This window comes from Sciurus carolinensis, chromosome 12 (assembly GCF_902686445.1).
Source record: "Sciurus carolinensis chromosome 12, mSciCar1.2, whole genome shotgun sequence".
Lineage (NCBI taxonomy): Eukaryota > Metazoa > Chordata > Mammalia > Rodentia > Sciuridae > Sciurus > Sciurus carolinensis.
Genome location: NC_062224.1, coordinates 49,391,071 through 49,411,683, shown reverse-complemented (window position 1 = coordinate 49,411,683; position 20,613 = coordinate 49,391,071). Strand labels below are relative to the sequence as shown.

General features: G+C 36.7%; 1 protein-coding gene across 1 annotated transcript in view; it reads left to right on the top strand.

Annotated features, from left to right (window-relative positions):
- Olah (oleoyl-ACP hydrolase) overlaps positions 1-20,613 on the top strand; it is a 37,671-nt gene that overhangs the window by 1,068 nt on the left and 15,990 nt on the right. The window contains exons 3-5 of the mRNA XM_047521318.1: positions 242-339; positions 2,463-2,593; positions 16,119-16,257. Of these exons, the coding sequence (XP_047377274.1) occupies positions 308-339; positions 2,463-2,593; positions 16,119-16,257 (302 nt within the window). The 5' untranslated portion in view covers positions 242-307. The remainder of the gene's footprint in view (positions 1-241; positions 340-2,462; positions 2,594-16,118; positions 16,258-20,613) is intronic.

Genomic DNA, 20,613 nt, shown 5'->3' with positions numbered 1-20,613 from the left:
TGGTGAGAATTTTTGATAATTTTAATCATCAGCAACTCTTTGGATCATATCAGCTATGTGGCTTCGAACCTGTTTTTCTTTTTATTTCTTTTTTTTTTCCTTTTATTTCTTGTGGTCTTCTTTAACCTTCTGTTCTTTTCTAATAGGAGTCAGAGTAGTCAATACAGTAATTCATTTAAAAAATTAATCTGGTAACTCCTCTGAGTGCACTAGGCTGATTGGAGATTTTATACTCAAACAGGAATTGAAGTCAGCATTGACTCAACTAGTTGCTGAAATCAACAATTTTGTACCATCTCCTCACAGCATGGAGAGAAGAGACCCAACTGGGAGAACCAGGTGAGTTACTCCTTTTGCCACTTGGCTCTTTCCCCGTTCTAGGTGCCCTGATATCCTGGCAGGGGGACTTAGTATCTCTGGGTGTCAGTTTTGTCAACTGTCAAATAAGTAATATTAGATACCAGGCTTGGTGGCATATACCTATAATCTTATCAACTTGGGAGGCTGAAGCAGGAGGATCCCAAGTTCAAGACCAACTTGGGAAACTTAAAGAGACCCTCAGCAACTTAGCAAGACACTGTCTCAAAACAAAAATAAAAAGGACTGGGGATATAATCTGTGGTAAAGTGCTCCAGAATTCCACCCCAGTTAAAAAATTTAAAAAAGCAATAATAGACATTATTTCTTTTTCTTCTAATGTGTGCCTAAAATCATGGTGAGCATTTTTGATACTTTTAATCATTATAACTAACTTGTAAAGAAGACTTTATCGTTATCCTTAGATGTAGCTTGGATTTGAAACTGAGTTTCTTCTGCAGCCTTAGTCACTATCTTGTACTAGTGAATTACACTAGTCACTTTCAACTCTGAAGCTTTAGAATTCTCATTATTCAAATAAAAAACAAAGAGGGAATAAATCAATAAATAGAAGGCAAGTTCAGTTTTTGTTGGTTTTTGATTCTTTCTCTAAGGTGCAGAGAAGGTTGGGTGGGTATGCCTATAGGCAAGAACCCCAGGCAGATCCCTGCTCAGCAGCAATGGGTAGGATCCTGGCCTCCCGTTATACCCTCTCCTGAGGTCTTACCTATGGGTTCACCTGCAGAGTAGGTGTCCTGTCCAATGCTTTCTGAGGACTACCTGAAATTGGCACTGATTTAAATAAGTGAAAGGTCACTCCAGTCCCACTGCCAACCAGAGAAAGACAGTTTTACCTTGAAAATGATCAAAGGCTCTGCATTCAAAGGTTTGCATTCCTAATTTTGTATTCTTTTTCTTAAAGCCTGCCCTGACTCTTGCAAATTACATATGCCTCAAGCACTGCAAAACCTATACTTACTCCTGTCCCAACACATGTTTTGTGCACTAGAACCCAAATAATTTAAATAGTGTGAAGTAAGGCTTCTTGACCTCAAAGAATATGGTATCTTTTCAAGATATGGTATAATTTTAGGTAAACGTTGTTGAGAAAAATTATCTCTACTTTCTTGTTGTTGTTCTGGGGATTGAACCTGGGGCTCTCTACCACTGAGCCACATCCCCAGCCTTTTATTTTTATTTATTTATTTATTTTTTGGTATGGGAATTGAACTTGGGGGCACTTAACCACTGAGCCACACCCCCACCCCTTTTTTGTATATTTTTTAGGGTCAGGGTCTAAGGGAGTCGCTGAGGGTCTCACTAAGTTCTGAGGCTGACCTCAGACTTGTGATCCTCCTTCCTTAGCCTCCCATCTCTGGGATTAAAGAGATTCTTTAGACTCTTCAATACACTGAAAAAAATGAGGTTCATATAAGTCTCTCCTTTGCCCAAAGTCATGGTAGACTTTACAGAGTGTTTTGTACTCCTTGAAAAAGTGACTTCAGTATTTTTCAAGTACATGACAGACCCCTATGAAATTCTCATTTAGGACTGAACCCTTACCAGTAAATTTGCTACAGATGGGCTTGGTAAGTGGGAACACAGCTTTCAGTACAAATTTTCTTCTTCAAAAGAAAAAGACTAACTTGAGTCCTTTTTGCTTTTATCTTTAGGCTAGCAATTATAACAGAAGTACTCAACTCTAAGACAAGGAGTTTTTCTTCACAAATTATTATTCTCCCTCAAAATGTTGTCACTTGTATAAATTTGTATAAAGTCTCATTTTATGGGTGGTCTCTTATTTAATTATGAAGAACAAAGTCCTCTTTAGAGTCAACAACCTAACCTGGAAAGGTCTCAGTCTAAGTTTGTTTGGAATGTTTATTGAGATCAAATGACAAAACTGACTAAAAGTTTATATATTCAAATTGTCAAATACAGACCATTAAAACCATTTTTGGCCTCTATAAAAAAATGGCATTCGCTTTATATTTGAAAATACATTTCTTATAATTAACAAAGATTTCCACTAAAACATACCTAATTCAATTGGGAGAATTTAATCAATATTTGAAATGTTAAATATATTTGAATTTTCTTTCTAGGAATGAGAACATTTTCAACTGCTTATACCCAAAGCCTGATGCAATTTTTAAGCTGATTTGTTTTCCCTGGGCAGGAGGTGGCTCCACTCATTTTGCCAAATGGGGTCAAAACATTTATGATTCCCTGGAAGGTATGTTGATTTTTATCATCATCTAAGCAAGCAATCTAAGGTCAGATGACATGCATGTATAGGACTTTGAGTTCATTGAATTTCTTGGATCTGCAGATTATAATTCTTATGTAATTTATAAAACTTCCAGTCATTATGCTTTCAAAAATGTCTTTTCTGCATCTCTCTTCCTGTCTTTCTCTATGCTTTACCACTTGTTACTGCCCCACAGCTCCCTGAGATTCTGTACAATTTTAAAACCTCCTCTTCTCTCTGTGTTTCCATGTGAATTTACTGCCCTGTCTTCCTAGGGTCTTCTTTGTTGTTTGAGTTTTTTTCCCCCAGCATTTTGAAATTTTAAAAAATGCCTCTTCTCTTCAGTAATTTTCTGTTCTCGGTTTCCTAATCTGACATCCATGATTTAAGAAGGAGTCAAATGCCTTGAGGGGGAAGGATCTGCATCTGGCTGCTCCTAGCAGTCTTTCCATCTTCATGTCTGGCTGCCTTTGCAGCATTGTGCTCCAATTTTTGTGTCTAATTATTCTGTGGGAATGTGGAAAGTTCTTCTGACTTCTTGGCTTCTTAGAAATAGCCGTCAGCTGAGTTTTGAACTTGACCTCTATCAAAGAACTGACATGTAGTAAAGGGGCTAGAATAATTTCACTTCTCTAGTGTCCTCTTTTCTCTCAAAATGTGCTTATTGCCTCAGCAATGCACTTTCAAACACATCTCTGTGTGTGTTTGTCTGTGTTTTTATTATTTTACTCCTTGTTTTCTTTTCTTTTCTTTCTTTTTTTTAAGGAGGGTTGATCTGCCCGTAATTTCAGATACTCTGGAGTCTGAGGCAGTAGGATTGAAAGTTTGAGACTAGTCTGAGCAATTTAGCAAAACCCTATTTCAAAATTTAAAAAAAAAAAATTTTTTTTTAAAGTGTTGGGGGTGTAACTCAGTGGTAGAGTGCTCCTGGGTAAAACCCTCAGTAACTAACAACTAACACACACACACACACACACACACACACACACACACACACACACACAGGGTTTATCTGTAGCAAACTACTTTTTTTTTTTTACAAGTACTGCATATCATTTAGCATTACTTCTTAATAGTCACAAAAAGAAAGGTGGCCATAAAGGGTAATATAACACATCAGAGTATATCACCTACCAGTCTTTTCAAACATTACTATTTTGATATATGTCCTTCAGATTACTTTTTACTTTTGACTAAATAATTAATAATTATCTTTTAAAATTTTAAGTGTAAGTTTTAAAGAAGAGTTTTAGATTTACAGAAAAGCTGCCAAGATGATGTAGCATTCTCACCCCCACACCCAGCTTCCCCGTTTCCTAACATCTTACACTGTTAAGGTGCATTTGTCCCAACATTGGTTCACGACTCTTAACTAAACTCCAGTTTATTCAGATTTTACTAGCTTTTCCTGAATGTTCTTTTTCTCAGATACTCCTTATCTTTGATGATAGCTCAGTTTCATATGTCTTTAGCCTTCTTTAGTCTGTGACAGTTTATCGGACTTCCCTTGTTTTGGATGACCTTGACTGTTTTGAGTGGTTCAGATCAGGCATTTTGAAGAATGTCTCTGAATTTAGACTTCCCTGATGTTCTTCTCGTGGTTAGACTACAGTTACGGCTTGCAGGTAAGAAAGCCTACTGGTGATATTCTCATCATTAATATGAAGGACACATGCAGTTAACATGGCTCATTACATGTAAGAATAAGCTTGATCACCTGGTCAAAGTAGGGCCAGGTTTCTCCACAGTGAAGTTGCTTTCCCCGCTTCTTTCCGCAATCCTCAGAAGTAGGTCACTCCCAGGACAGTGAGTGAAGTGAGTCCCAGCTTCCCAAGGAGGGAATAACCACCTTCAGCCTCAGGTGTGTTTAAGAAATGCCAAACTAAGTCATCTGAAGGTCCTCAGGTGTCCTTTCTCCAGTCTTTCTTTTCAGTTAGATGATTTATACAATGCAAGATGACCTGCTTTTCTTTGCTTAAGTTTTGCAAGTTAAATGAGATAATGAAATGGGAGAGGGGTTCTTTGCCATTACAAATCTGTCACTTGTCCAAAGTCACATGTGCCACCTCTGACAAGCAAGGGAGTCTTATGAAACTATGTACTGATTCCTAAAGGGAGACATTTGAATCATGTTCAATTCCTGAATAGCCTTCTTGTTATGGTTTGTTTGAAAGTCAGTTCTGTGAATTTAAATTAAAGTCATATTTCCCAATGTATGCCAATGTGTACATATAAAACTCCATATTATTGCATTTATTTATTTATTTATGGTACTGGAGATCTAACCCAGGGTCTCATACATGCTAGACAAGCACCCTAACACTAACATCCTTCTTATTTTATTTTGAGACAGGGTCTTGCTAAATCTCCAAGACTACTAGCCTCCAATTTGTTGTCCTCCTGCCTCAGCCTCTGAGTAGCTGAGATTAAGGTGTGTGCCATCACTTGGACCTGGTTTATAGCAATGTTTCTAGTGGCCACCCTTCCCCACAAACATACAATAACAATAGCAACAAGAAAAATCCCTGATAAAACATCAACACCCATTAATAGAAATTTAGTTAAATAAATCATGGAACATAGCCACTATTGGATATGCTGCCACTTTATTTATTTATTTATTTATTTATTTATTTTGGGGGTTCTGAGGATTGAACTCAGGGCCACTCAACCACTGAGCCACATTCCCAGATCTATTTTCTATTTTGTTTAGAGACAGGGTCTCACAGAGTTGTTTAGTGCCTTGCTTTTGCTGAGACTGGCTTTGAACTTGCGATCCTCCTGAGCCGCTGGGATTACTGATGTGCACCACTGCTCCCTGCTATAATGCCACTTTAAAAAAATAAATGAAATCTACATGTACAGGGAGGGACATGGTCTGTGTTACATGGGGGGAGCAAGTTGTCACATGGAGTCACTAGATGCTCCTATTTGTGCAACAGCTTAAAAGGATATACACACACGTACACATGAGTACAATGGAAGTTTATATAAAGATGCAGAATGATGTGAAAGATACACAAAGACAGCAGAACATACAAAATTGGCAACAAGGGCTTCCTTTGTGGGAATAAACTAGGATTGTGGAAGGAGGTATAGCCTATCTTTAGTTTCAAGGATGTTTTATATGTATGTCACATACATGTTTATGTCAAAACAAAAATGTTTTCTATAGTTCACTCTAAAGCAGTAATGAAAAGAGGGATTTACCCAGGTTCCAGCACTAGGCAGACTTATGAGCCAGGATGGTTGTACAGGAGGCGAGGACTCACCTCCTAACAGCTTATCAGCTGGTCCCCGTACACACTCAGGTACCTGCTAAGCCTCTTTCCCCTCAACATCACATTTCATACCAGTCCCTATATCTACATGCATTCGTGATAAGGTCAGCCTAAAATTGCTGGTATTTTCCAATTTTTTCTAACTTAGGTATGATTGTTTATAACTGCATAAAAATAATGTGGAAGATTTCCTTCTTTTTCTGTGCTCTGGAAAATTCAAGTACCATTGATATGAGAGTTCTGAAGAATCATCTTATGAAATCAACTGGATCTAATGCACTTTTGTGTGGGGATATTTCTTCAGTAACTGTACTCTATGAAAATTATAAATTTAAATTTTCTATACTTACTGGGGTTAATTTTAGTAAATCATTTATTTTAAACATGCAAATTTCATGTAAATTCCCAAATGTATTGCATAGAATATTGCAAATATTCCTCTATGATTCATTACTCCTATTCTCTTGATTTCTGATGCATAAACTTATTTTTGTATTTATTATTTTCTCTGTCCTAGATTTTTCCATGTAATTATTTTTCTATATTTATGAATTGAGCTATTTAGTTCACTTATTTCCTTTTGGGCATGACTACTTAAAGCTGCGACTTTTCCTCCAATTATTACTTTAATTTTATCTCACAAATTCTGACACATAGTGAGTTTTTAACATCATTTGAAAATATCCTATAGTTCATTTTGTGTTTTCTTATTGATCCCAGAGTTAACAGAAATGTTTTTGTAAAATTAGGCAGAGGGGCTTTTAAAAAAATGTGATGTTCATATTTCTGATTTAGAGTTGGATTACTTGTTTCTCAGAAACTGGTGTTAGTTTTATTTCTGCTCTGTGCAACTTACAGTGGTTTTCCCTGTGACCTTAAATATGATCAATTTTCATGAATATACCATGACGGCTAACTAGAGAAATGCATTCTCTAGTTTGGAGGGCAAAGCTCAGTACATACCTATAAGATCTCCCTTATTGATTATGTTTACTTTTTCTGTCTGCTTGACCTCTTTTGAACTGAGAGTAGCATGTGAACTCTCCCTTAATAGTGTGTTTCTCTCTTTTGCTTCTTGCATCTTCTGTGTTTTCTACTTATAAAAGTGACTGTGTGAAGACGTAGTAATAACTGTTGCATATTCTTTCTTTGGGAATCATGGCCTTTACAAACCCTGGTGATGTCTGATGCTTTTGTTTTCAAATGCTACCTTGTCCAGTATTAAAATGCAACCCCTGCCTTCTTTTTGTTCCCATTTATGTCTTTATATAAATCTCTCATTTATATGTAGTGTATCTCTCACCAGCCCTTCCAGAATCACAAGTCTCTTGCATAGAATTAGCTTTTTTGGTGTGTGGCAATCTAAACATCTTTTTCTTTGAATAGGTGAATTAAGTTCATTTACTTGTGTTATTAAGAAGAGTCTCTGTCTTGTCATATTATTTTATGTCATATTTACCATGCATCTTTCACTGTGTGGGGGGACTATTTTACCTTTTATATTTTTATTTGTTATAGCTCTTATTGTTTAGGAATATTTGTAATTTTACCTCTAGCAGTTACCTTCATACTTCAAATAATTTCCTTGGTCTTCATTTTCCTTAATTTAGATTGTTATTCTTTTTTAGGTTTAATTAAATTAATATCCTTAGAGATGCCATTTGTTGAGTATATGAAATCAATGAACTTATTCCTTTTTCCTTTATTCCTTCTCCTTTCATTCAAAAAGTTGTATTATTTCTACTTTATCAGAGCATGTAACATATACATACTGTTTTACCATCCTCATTTCCTTTTTTTTTTTTTTTTAAATCTTTGGTCTATGACCACAGTTGAAAGTACCAACACTCCACCAGCCCTTTTACCCTACTAGTCCTCTTGCCAATCTTCTCATAGTCTTCTTGAATGGATAAAGTGCCTCTTATACTATAGAGATTTGCAGACTTTTTTCTGCAAAGAATCTAGTTGTAAATATTTTCAGATTTGGAGGCTACACCATGGTCAGAACTATTCAGACTTGTTGTTGGCTCTCAGAAGCAGTCATAGACAATACATTCAATGAGTAGGGTTGTGTTCCAAAAAACTTTACAAAACAGGTGGCAGCTGGCCTTGACCAGTGGGCTGTAGATGATGGCTCCTATTTCAGCCTCAGTCCCTATCCCCAGGACTCTAGGACACTGCAAAACTTCATGGTGTATATTTTCTTGAGTTTCTTGGAAATTTTGTTTTACGGTTTTCTTGCTTTGTATTTTGTTAGCAAAAGTCTAGTGCCATCCTGATTTGCTTTCCTTTATAAATGGCTTGGTGATTTGTCTGAGGGCTTCCTCTTTTTTTAACTTTCAAATTCTAAGACCTTGATTATTATGGGTCAATTTTCTCAAGTATATCATGTGTTCTTTTAATACATAATTTCCTGACTTATTTCAGGGAAATTTGCATGGTTTAGAGTTTCAAATGTTAGTTTTTTTCTAGTGTTTTATTGAGGGTATCTGTTTATTCCCATGCTAGTATTTTCTCTGTCTTCTATGACTGTTTCTTTCCTTTGTAATCTTTCCATTCTTTATTTTGCTTTTCTTCTTCTTCTTTTTTTAATCCTTGCTCTCTCTGTCCATTTAAAGTATTTGGCATCTGTATGTCACAGGAAACTAATTTTTTGTCATTTTTGAAATAACTTTTGTCTTTCTATTCAATATTTTGTCCGATTTTTGTGAAACTATTTCTTTCCAGTATTTTGTCAGATTTTTGTGCAACTGTCCATTTTTATTCAGAATTTAAAATTTCCAAGTTACAATGTTTTCTTCATTTCTTATTGGATTTAATTTAATTTGGATTGGAGTGTGGTCTTCTGCTTTATAATTTTTTTTTCATAAGTACTTTCATTTGGGCTGTGGTTGTGGCTCTGTGGTGGAGCACTTGCCTAGCATGTGTGAGGCACTGGGTTTGATTCTTAGCACCGCATATAAATAAATGAATAGAATAAAATAGAGGTTCATCAGCAACTAAAAATATATATAAAAATAATTTTAAAAAATAAGTACTTTCATTTGCAGAAAAGGTTTGATTTACACTGTGTCCTATGTGTTAGGTTTATTTCTGCTCCTGGTGGGGTGTGAATTTTCCTGACCAGCAGTCACAGGTGGCTCAGCCACTGGGGCTGAGGTGGCTGGTTCCACAGTGCCCTCTTCTGTGAATCTAGTGAAGTGCAGTTTTTAAAAAATAAATGTTAGTGTGTGGGGGTGAGTTCTGAATTCTGCAAAGTCTTTGATATTTTCTGTTTCTATGAGACTCTTATTTTCAGCCCCTTCTTTTTTTTTCCCACTAGGCCTCCAAGAGACATTTTCCCTTTCCAAGGTGTCCCTCTCTAGCTTGGAAATGTCTTCCCAGCACTAGGCTTTTGTCCCCCAAGCCTCCCAAGTCCTTTCCTATCTACTCTACAGTCACCCTTGCTCTGACAGCAGGTCTCAAACAGGCTCATGCCCTCATTGGAAGAAGAGAGCCCTGTAATTCATGCACGAATGTACTTTTTAGAAACTGTTGGAAGTACTTTTGTGGGTTTTCAATCAAGCTAATGTTCAATATATACTAAAGATCGTTGCTTTAAATAATTTTTTAAACAATGAATATATGAAAATGCATAAAACCACAAATCTGATGGTGTTCACTGCTCCCCTTAAGGAGTAGAGCAGTACCAATGTAAATGAAGTCTCCATGTCCCAAGGGACACCCTCTCTCTCCACTCTTGACCTCAAACCTAACCTAAGCAAGGTATCAGGATCATTTCACACATTTCTTACTTTATAGACGTGTATCATATTTTAATTATTCCTTTGCAACTTACTTTTTTCTCTTCAGTTTGCTCTTATTTGAGATCCATCATGTGTCCTGGGAATCTCTGCTTCATCAATTTTTTAACCATACATAGTATTTCATTGTGTGACCAGAACACAATGTATAATATCTGTTCTCTTAATAGGGATTAAGATCATTTAAAATTTTTTTTTCTTATAAACAGAACTTTAATGATTAGTTTTATATATGTCTTTTGCATATAGGACAAGAGAGACTCTGTCTAGGAGTGGAATTTCTATGTGGTAGGGTGTGAATGTTCTCACCTACAGGAAATGTCAAATTGTTTTCCCAAGGAATCACAATGATTTATACTACCAGAGCCATGTGTGAAAATTCTTATTGTTCTATATCTTTAACAGCATCATTCTTTTTTTCTTTTTTTGTTACTCTGTGCAGGACGTTATTCTGACTTTCAATTGCATACCCTATGATAAGTGAGACTGGGCGTTTTTCATAAATGTACTGGCTCTTTATATTTTCTTTCCTATGGATTTCTTGTTAGTTTCTTATGCCCACTTCTCCATTTGATTGCTTGTGTTTTTCTTATGGACATTTAGAAATTCTTTGTATATTCTGGATCCAAATTGTTTTGTATGTTTTGTGGGTTGAAAATGTCTTTTCCTACTTTCTGACATTTCTTCTTTCCAGACCTTTACCATTATGTGTTTTGCAGATAGTTGCTTTCATTCCATGACTTTTCTTTTCATTCTCATAACAGTGTCTTTCCTAAAGCAAAAGGAAAATTTAAATTTTATTTTCTTTCTAATTTTGATAGAGTTCAATTTAGCAATTTTTTTCTTTTTACTATGAGAAGGTTTTTATAGTCTGTACATTTTAATTTTTTCTTTCATTCAAGATACTGCTTTAGTGTTATATCTAAACACTCATTGCCAAACCAAAGGTTTCCTACATTTTCTTTTGTTTTCTTCTAGAGGTTTTCTATTTTTACATTTTCCATTTGGCCTATGATCTCTTTTGAGTTAATTTTTATGAAAAGATGATGCCAGATTCTTTTTTTATTCTGCATATGGATGCCTAATTGTTCCTGTGCCATTAAAAAATCACATTCTTCCTCCATTGGATTGTCTTTGCTCCTTTGGCTAAGTTCAGTTGACTGTATATGTATGGGCTATTTCTGAGCTCTCTATTTTGTTCTGCTGGTCCATTTGTCTATTCATTCACTAATACCATGCTGTCTTGATTGCTATAGCTTTGTAGTAATTCTTAAAATTAGGTAGTTTCACTTCTCCATCTCTGCTCCTCCTCTTCAGAGTTTTGTGAGCTTGTTTGATTCTTTTGCCTCCCCCCCTTTTTTTAATTAAAATTTTCTGTTGTTACAAATTCTAAAACTCTTGCGAGTGAAGTTCTATATTGAGAGCTCTGAGCCAGGAAAGCAAGGAACAGTGTAAGCGGAAGTGAAAGAGAACCCAGAAGGTGGCAAATATGAATTTCAGTATATATTTGTGGAAGTAGAATTCTATCCTAGAAGAACTATTGTGATTGGAGACGAGTCCAAGATAACTGAGAGTCAAGCAGGCATGCTGGCGTGGAGTGGGGGCGCACTGGGGTCATCACGGCTCCCAGATCTGCCCAGGAAGAGGGCATTCCTTATAAAAGTGAATGTAACAGGATGTTTGACACACTTAGACAAACCAAATTCGAGCTTTTCTTGTGAAAAATCATGAAATAGAGCATATTTTATGTTGCCTCAATAAATCGTCAATCTTGACAGCATTTTGCATCTTTCATGATGAGATTTTTTTGTTACTGAAAATTTTACACCATGTAAATAAAGAACAGATTTCAGTAAAAAAAAAAAAAATCTGTTTTTAGTTGTAGATGGACACTATACCTTTATTTAACTATTTTATTTAGGTGGTGCTGAGGATCTAACCCAGTGCCTCATGGATACCAGGCAGGCACTCTACCACTAAGCTACAACACCAGCCCTCTTTTGCCTTTCCATATTCACTTTGCTTTGGTTTTGTGGTGCTAGGGATTGAACGCAGGGCCTTGTACATGCTAGGCAAGAACTGTACCACTAAGGACACCCCAGCTCCCATGTAAACTTCGGAACCAGCTTGTAGTATCCACAAAATATTTTGTTAGATTTTAATTGGGATTGCATTGAATCTGTACATCGAATTGTAGAAAATCAACATCTAATTAAAGCAAAACAAATAAAACAATATTGTGTCCTCTTATCCACAAACATAGGGTATTTCACCATTTATTTAAATATCCTTTGATTTCTTTCATCAGATTTTTATCACTTTTCTGATGTCGATTTTGTACATATTCCTTAATAGATTTATGGCTAAATATTTGTCTCATATTTTCTTTCTGGTGGGAATATAAATGGAATTGTAGTTTTAATTTCAAATTCCAACTATTCATTGCTGATATATAGGAAAGCAATTTAATTTGTGATATTCTTCTTATTATATTTTTTTGTACTGGGGATTGAACCTGGGGCACTTTACCACTAAGCTACATCTGCAGTCCTTTTTAGAAAGGGTCTCCTTAAGTTGCTGAGGCAGGCCTGGAACTTGTAATCCTCCTGCCTCAACCTCCCGAATGATTACAGGCATGCATCACTGTGTTAGCCTTGTCCATTTTTTTTTTTTTTTTTTTTGCGGTGCTGGGGATTGAACCCAGGGCCTTGTGCTTGCAAGGCAAGCACTCTACCAACTGAGCTATATCCCCAGCCCCAGCCTTGTCCATTTTTAAGGGGGAAGAGTAGGTCTTTGATTATAGAACATTCTTCCTTTTTAATATGTCTGTAATGCTAAACATTCTCCTCTAATTACTGCCTTAGCTGCACCATACAATTTTCAGTATTTGATTTCATTTTCTTTCCATTCACAATATTTTCCAGTACTTCCTATGGCTTATTCTTTGACACATATTGATTAGAATTGTTTGCTTTTCAAGTACTTAGAATTTTTCCAGACATCTTTCTATTATTTCCACCTAAATGTGTTGTGAATCAGAGAATACACTTTGTATGGTTTCAGTTCCTTTAAATTTATTTAGATACGTGATATGGCCCAGAATGCGGTATACTTTGGCAAATCTACCATGTGCACTGGAAGAATGTGCATCCTGCTCTTGTATGGAGCATTCTCAAATTATTATTAGTTCAAGTTGGCTAAATTTGAAAGATACCACCCCAGATATCCAGTCCAATGTCTCAGGACCCAATGGCTGAGTGTTTTCCTTAGTCTTCAGCACCTATTCAAACTCTCTTGGCTCAGGATGAATCTGTGGAAACCAATTTAAGAGCTCAGGCAGCCCCTCAACCCGGGAGGCGGAGGAGCTGGTGCGGCGGCTCCTTTGGCTGCGCCTCTCCTCCAGCTTCCCGCGTCCTCACCGCAGCCGCTCAGTCTCTGTCTTGCGCCCGGCCGCCCGGGCCCTGCTCCGCTTCACCTCATCCTGCACTTTGGTCGCTGGAGCCGGGTGTCCGGCATTGCTTTATGTATTTTGAAGCTCTGTTATGTGCATGCAAATTTAGGAATCCTATTTTTTTCCCTGTCTTCGTGTATGTGTGTGTTACTGGGCTCTACCACATCTACCCGCCCCCCCAGTTTTTTTCTTTTTTCTTTTCTTTTATTGGTGCATTATAGTTGTACCTAAAAGTTGAGTTCACTTTGACATAATTATACACGCATGGAATTTAATTTACTCCATTTCAATCATCATTGTCCTCCCCCACTTCTCCTTCTTCTCTACTGGTGTCTAACTTCCACTCATTTATATATTTGTAATTGGTGCTTTATAGAGAATCATAAAAGTGGAATTCACTGTGGTTTATTTATAGGGGCACCTAGTGTAATTTTGTCAAATTCATACTGTATTTCTTCCCCATACCCGTTCATCCTCCCTCCCTCTCAATCCTTCTATTCTGTTGACTTTCCTCTTCTTTTATGATATCCAACTCTAGCTTCCGCGGATGAGGGAGAACATTGGACCTTGATTTTCTGAATTTGGCTTACATCAGGTAACACGACGTTCTCCAGTTCTACCCATTTACTGGCAAATGCCTTGATTTCATTCTTCTTTATGACTGAGTAAAACTCCATTGTGTATATACACCACATTTGCGTAATCCATTCATCAATCGACTCAATCCTTCAAAAAAATATTTTTTTTTGAGACAGGGTTTCCCTAAGTTGCCCAGGCTGACCTCCAACTTTCAATCCTCTTGCCTCAGCCTCCCAAGTCACTGGGACTACAGTTGTGTATCATTGCACCCGCCTTAACCCTTATTTTGAAGTCCATTTTGTCTGATATTAATTACAGTCATTCCCATTTACTTTTATGATTGTTTGCATGATTTATCTTTCCCCATTCTTTTATCTTTTCTCTGTGATTTATACTTAAGATGTGTCCCTTGTTGATAGGCATGTAGATATATTTTGCTGTGTTCAAGTCAGTCTGATTATCTCTGCCTTTTATTGGTCTGTCAAGTCTTTCACATCTTTATAATTATTAATATGGTAGATTTAAGTCTACCTCTTGCAATTTGTTTTCCAATTTGTCCCATATGTTTTTTTTCCTTTCATCTTCTCTTTTCGTTTGAATTAGTTGTTTTTAAGCCTTTCATATACTTCCACCACTGGGTGATTAGCCATTAATCATTGTTTTCTTAGGTGTTTGTTTAGGATCTCCAATATGCTTATTTAATTTATCACAATCTATATCCAAATTTAATTATAGAATTCCAGCTTGACAATTGTCCTTCCCATGTTGAGTTGCAGTTTCTGACATGAAATCTGTCATTCCTACATTTGTATCTCTATGCATCTCTTCTTTAGATGCCTAAGACTATTTTTATTATGTTTTCAGCAATTTGATTATGACTTACCTTGATGTGGTTTTCACTGTTTATTCTGTTTGGGTTTCCTAGATGTGTGACTTTATACTTTTTATCAAATTCGGAAATGTTCAGCCATTATTTCTTCAAATGTCTATTTCCTTTCTCTCTACTGTCCTTCTGGGACTTGGACTATATTTATATTAAATTGACAGATATTGTATCCACAGGACCTCATCTATTTTTTCCCCTTTTATTCTATACCCTCTATGCTTAATTTTGGATATTTCATTTTCTAAATGCTCCAAGTTCACTATTATTTCTTCTTTGTGTCTTATCTGCTGTTAATCACATCTGGTGTGTGTGTATGCGTGTGTGTATGTTTAATTTCAGAGACTGTATTTCACATCCCTAGAAATTCTCCTTGGGTCTTTAAAAATCTTCCTTTTTATCACATTCATGTTTTCATTTATATTACAGCGCATATTTATAATAGCTGTTTTAAGGTTCTAACTCCATCATTTGTTATTTCTTGTCTGTTTCTCATGTTTGTATACCCACTCCCCACCCCTGGAAACATGACATGAGTAATGTGTCCCACTTTTTTGGCACGTCTGGTGAATTCTATTAGATCCTAGACATTGTGATTTTTATATTGTTGATTGCTAGATTTTGTTATACTCCTTTTTAAGTGTGTTAGACTTTCTCTGGCATGCTGCTATTTAGGATCAGCTTGAGTCTTGATTCTGAAAGATTTATGCTGTGTATGTATTCATGAGGAGAAACTTATCAATGCTTTTTAATGGCAATACTGGGTGCTTCTAACACAAGGTGCTACTTTGATGCTATTAACACAGGTTCACTTAAGAGTTATTTTTTCAACTTCATTTTCCTTGTATTATCAAGGTAATATAAACTAACTTCAAATTTGCATAAATGCAAGGCTTTGGTTATAAAAAAAAGTCTAAGGGCACATTCCCCAAGCATCCTACATCCAAAGTCAAAATCAGAAACTTCTACTTTCTCCTTTGCCATTAGGAGGATATATATTTTTTCTCTCACTACTTCTCAATGGAGGGTGTAGAGTTTAGAGTTTCCCGGTTTTACGTAGAGGACTCAGTTCTGACTCTCAAATTTTAAGCATTCCAATGTCTTGTCTCTTAACTCTTTTGGTCACCTTTGAAATCTCGTGTTTTATGTTTCTGGTAGAGGAAATTGCTGTCAGAATACCCATATCACTGGTAATACTCATCTCTGAAAATTTCAATTCCCTCTTAGTTTATTCTTCTTCGAGGTTCTTCCTTTACTGTGAGCTACATTATGCATCTAATCACATGCATCTTATATCTATCTATCTATTTCTGGGTATTTTGAAATTAGAAGGTATCTTTCAGACAGTTAGTTTTTTGTATTTCATGTTGTTTTTCTTATTAGCAGATTCTAAACCTTTTACTCATTATTTGTTTCTTTGGAGGTGCTCACATTGTGTAAATATAAGACCCTTTAAACATCACAGTACCTCATTCATTATCACATGCCCTTACTTGTGTTTCCCAATCTCCAGTGCTCTCTTTAAGACTTGCTGGAAGAGAAAGTCGCCTTGAAGAACCTTTTGCAAATGACATCAACCAGGTAGCTGAGGAAGTTGCTCATGCTTTGCTGCCAATCATCCAGGATAAACCATTTGCATTTTTTGGCCACAGGTATTTAAATGTTCTAAAAGGCATCTGGGGGAATTTCTTCATAAGTCCATGGTTAATGTTGTTCTTTCTGTCTTGTAAGATGCATACCTTTTGTACTGGCTGAAGAGCATTTTGGGTAATGATGACCAGTCGCAACTCTCTTGACTCCAGTTTGCATAGTCATTATATCTTTTTTGTCCTTACAGGCATAAAATCAGAATTCTAGCAGCAACTTATTTTCATTTATTTTAAAAATATCAATTATGTAAAAAGTATGTTTTGGAGTTAGGTTGTATAATTCTGAGGTTAGGTCATTAATTCTGGGGTTCTGGCTACCTTTTAGTAGCTTTGTGACCTTGGGCAAGTTCCTTAGGCCTCTGGATTCCTTTCCTCCTCTATAAAGCTGGACTAATGATAGTTCCTTCTTATAGGGATTAAATGAATAGTGATCATAAATAATGTGGTTTGTAGAAAGGACTCAATAAATTTTGGCTGCTATATAGTCTTTTTTATATATATGGCAAAGCAAAAACTGAAAAATTACTCATCATCCTACCAGCCAGATAACAATGCTTTAAAGTTTTGACATGGTTTTTTAGTAATTCTACATTGATGGGACAATGTAATTCTACATTCTACATGATGGAGTACTGTTTTATATCTTTACCTGAACTTATCACTTAAACGTTGCTGTGAACATCTTTCACAGCCTGTAAGTATATGTTGTTGCCTCATTTAAAAAATTTTTGTTGGATATGAGTTACTTCTTTTTCCTTTATAAGCAGAACTTCAGTGAACATTTTTATAGAAAACTTGGTTTAAATCTGTTATTGCTTTCTTAGGATAAATTCCCAATATTTAGGTTGAATAAGATACTCTTTGTTAACACTCTTGATATGTGTTTCCAAGTTACCTGCACTTCACACTCCAGTTATGAACATGGGACTGGGTTTCTCTTTCTTTTATAAGATCTGTAAATATGCAATTTGCAAGTGAATAATCCCTTGGTATTTTTTTTTTCTAAAAAATGTATCTATAACTGTAATAGTTCACAAACTTTTTGGTCTTAGTCTCCTTTTGTACTTTTGGGAAGCATCGAGGACCTCAAATATCTTTTGTTTATATGTGATATATCAGTTGATAGTTACCATATTAGAAAGACAACTAAGAAATTTTAAATATTTTTAATTATTAACTTATCTAAAAATAACACTAACCAGTGGGCATGGTGTTGCACGCCTGTAATTCCAGTGACTTAGAAGGCTGAGTTCAAGGCCAGCCTCAGCAATTTAGCAAGACCCTAAGTAATTTAGTGAGACCCTGTGTCAAAATAAAAAATAAAAAGAACTGGGAATGTAGCTCAATGGTTAAGTGACCCTGGGTTCAATCCCCACCACCCCCTTAAAAGAACCCCCAAAACAAAAACATAACATTAATAGTCCACATGTTGTTGACATAAACAATATATTTTTATTAAAGACTGTATTTTACCCAAAAAGTTGCAATGAGAAGAACAGCATTGTTTTACACTTTTGCAAATCTCTTTACCTGCTGGCATATTAGAGGACAGCTGGACTCTAATCTCTCTGTGTTTACATTCTTGCAATATCTCATGTCACATAACCTCTGGAAAAATCCACTGTGTACTCATGTGTGTAAAAAAGGCAAATAACATTTTAGTGTTATCCTTAAAACAGTTTTGACCTGCTGGGCCACCAGTTGGAGTCTCAGAAGTTCCCAGAGGTCCCCAAACCCTTTCTTTAAGAATTGCTGGTGGACTAGAGGGAGGCTGTGTTCCTTGTCGCTCCGTAACTCTGGTTTCAAGCAGAGGATATCTGTTTCTTGGTGAGGCAGTTTTTGCTGCTTATCGATCCCCTGCTGTTTACCCCATTTGTCTACTGTGATCACCTGCAGTCTGCCAGCATATTGACGCCTTTTTTGAGTGCAGATTGCTCACTATCAGGCACCTATTCTCCGCCATTTGCCTGCCTCCTGCCTGTCCTTTGCCTGCCTTTCACCTACCCATCACCCACCACCCGAGGTTCACCTCCCAATCGTCTGACAGCTGCCAGCAGACTGACTGCAGACCGCCAGCGGAGCACCAGCTGCCTGCTGTTGCCTGGAAGTTCACTGTTACAGTACCTGCAGGTTTGATTACACATGGCTGTCACCATTTTGAGACAACAGCCAGGCCCTGTAGGACCCCTGGCTGGACTGACCGAGCCCCATCTCCAGGATCCCTCAGCGCAACCGATCACTCCCTGCCTCCAGGGCCCTCACATCGACTGACTGCTCCCTGCCGCCAGGACCCCAGACCAACTGATTGCACCCGGCCTCCAGGATCCCGCAACCAGACCAAACACACTCCACCTCCAGAACCCTTGCCTGACTAACCACAGCCTGCCTCCAGGACCTCCAGCCGACCATATCCACACCCTGAGCTGCAGCTCCCCATTTGCCAACACATTTGGAAGCCAGAGCGGCCATCTTGGATAATCCTGGAAACCATAGCTCCGATCTTTAGGTGGGGCAAAATCCCATCCTGAGATGCCTGCTGGAGACTTGAAGCTCATTGTTAGGTACCTCTCATGCATCAGGCTACTGAAGACCGGGAGGTTTGAATACTATATGACTGTTATAGTGTAGATTATCTTTCTTTTCCTTATTGAACAATTTTAATTTTTTATTTCTTTACTTTTTTTGGCTCTCTTTTCCTTTTGTTTACCTATTCCCTCAGAGTCTCTTTCTCCCTTTTTGCATGCTAACATCCAATTTCTTTTGATTACACTCTCGCCCTTTCTATTATCTAGAACTTCTATATATTCTTTTCTTATTCCATTAATAGCTACATCCTACATCCCTCTGCATCCTCTTTGTCCTCCATTAGAAACTGCAGACCTTATTGCAAATCTGTTGGTTATACTGAAGATAATAGTTGAACTCATTCTGTTTATTACGACAATTTTGTTATTGTCCTCATAGCGGCTATTTGGTCTAGGATTGCATAGTATCTGAAGTGAGCACTACTAATATTGATCTCCCCTTAAAGAAAAGGTTTTGGAAACCTATAGGGCCACTATAAGTCTATAGGGGGGAATCTGCAATACCCCAGATCTGCACTGCTAGAGGGGAAGATACATGAACAACATGAAAAAACAAGGAAAGAAAATGATCCAAACAAATCTAGATTCTATATTAATAGAATCCAATGACAGTATGGTAGAAGAAATGTCAGAAAAGGACTTCAGATTATACATGATTAAGATGATTCATGGAGCAAAGGATGAGTTAAGAGAGCAAATGCAGACAATGATTGATAATACCAATAAGCAGTTGAAAGAGCAACTGCAGGAAGCAAAAGATCATTTCAACAAAGAGATAGAGATTCTCAAAAAAAAAAAAAAAAAAAAAAAACCAATTGGAAATCCTTGAAATGAAGGAAACAATAAACCAAATAAAAAACTCAATGGAAAGCATAAACAAAAGACTAGACCACTTGGAAGACAGAACCTCAGTCAATGAAGACAAAATATTTAATCTTGAAAATAAAGTTGCCCAATCAGAGAAGATGGTAAGAAACCATGAACAGAATCTCCAAGAACTATGGAACATCATGAAAAGACCAAGTTTAAGAATTATTGGGATCGAGGAAGGCACAGAGATACAAACCAAAGGAATGAACAACCTATAATAATATCAGAAAACTTCCCAAACCTGAAGAATGAAATGGAAAATCAAATACAAGAGGCTTACAGAACACCAAATGCACAAAATCACAACAGATCCACACCAAGGCACATTATAATGAAAATGCCTAACATTCAAAATAAAAATAGGATTTTGAAGGTTGCGAGAGAAAAGCATCAGATTACATATAGGGGTAAACCAATACGGACAGCAGCAGACTTCTCAACCCAAACTCTAAAAGCTAGAAGGGCCTGGAACAACATATTTCAAGCTCTGAAAGAACATGATTGCCAACCAAGAATCCTATACCCAGCAAAACTAACCTTTGAATTTGAAGATGAAATAAAATCCTTCCATGATAAACAAAAGTTAAAAGAATTTACAAATAGAAAAGCCTGCACTACAGAATGTTCTCAACAAAATATTCCATGAGGAGGAAATGAAAAATAACAATGTAGGTCAGCAAAGGGAGGAACTACCTTAGAGAAAAACCACTCAAAGGAGAAACCAAGCCAAATTAAAAACCAAAAATAAGCCCAAATGACTGGGAATACAAATCATATCTCAATAATAACCCTGAACATTAATGGCCTAAACTCATCAATCAAAAGACACAGACTGGCAGAATGGATTAAAAAGAAAGACCCAACAATATGCTGCCTGCAAGAGACTCATCTCATGGAAAAAGAC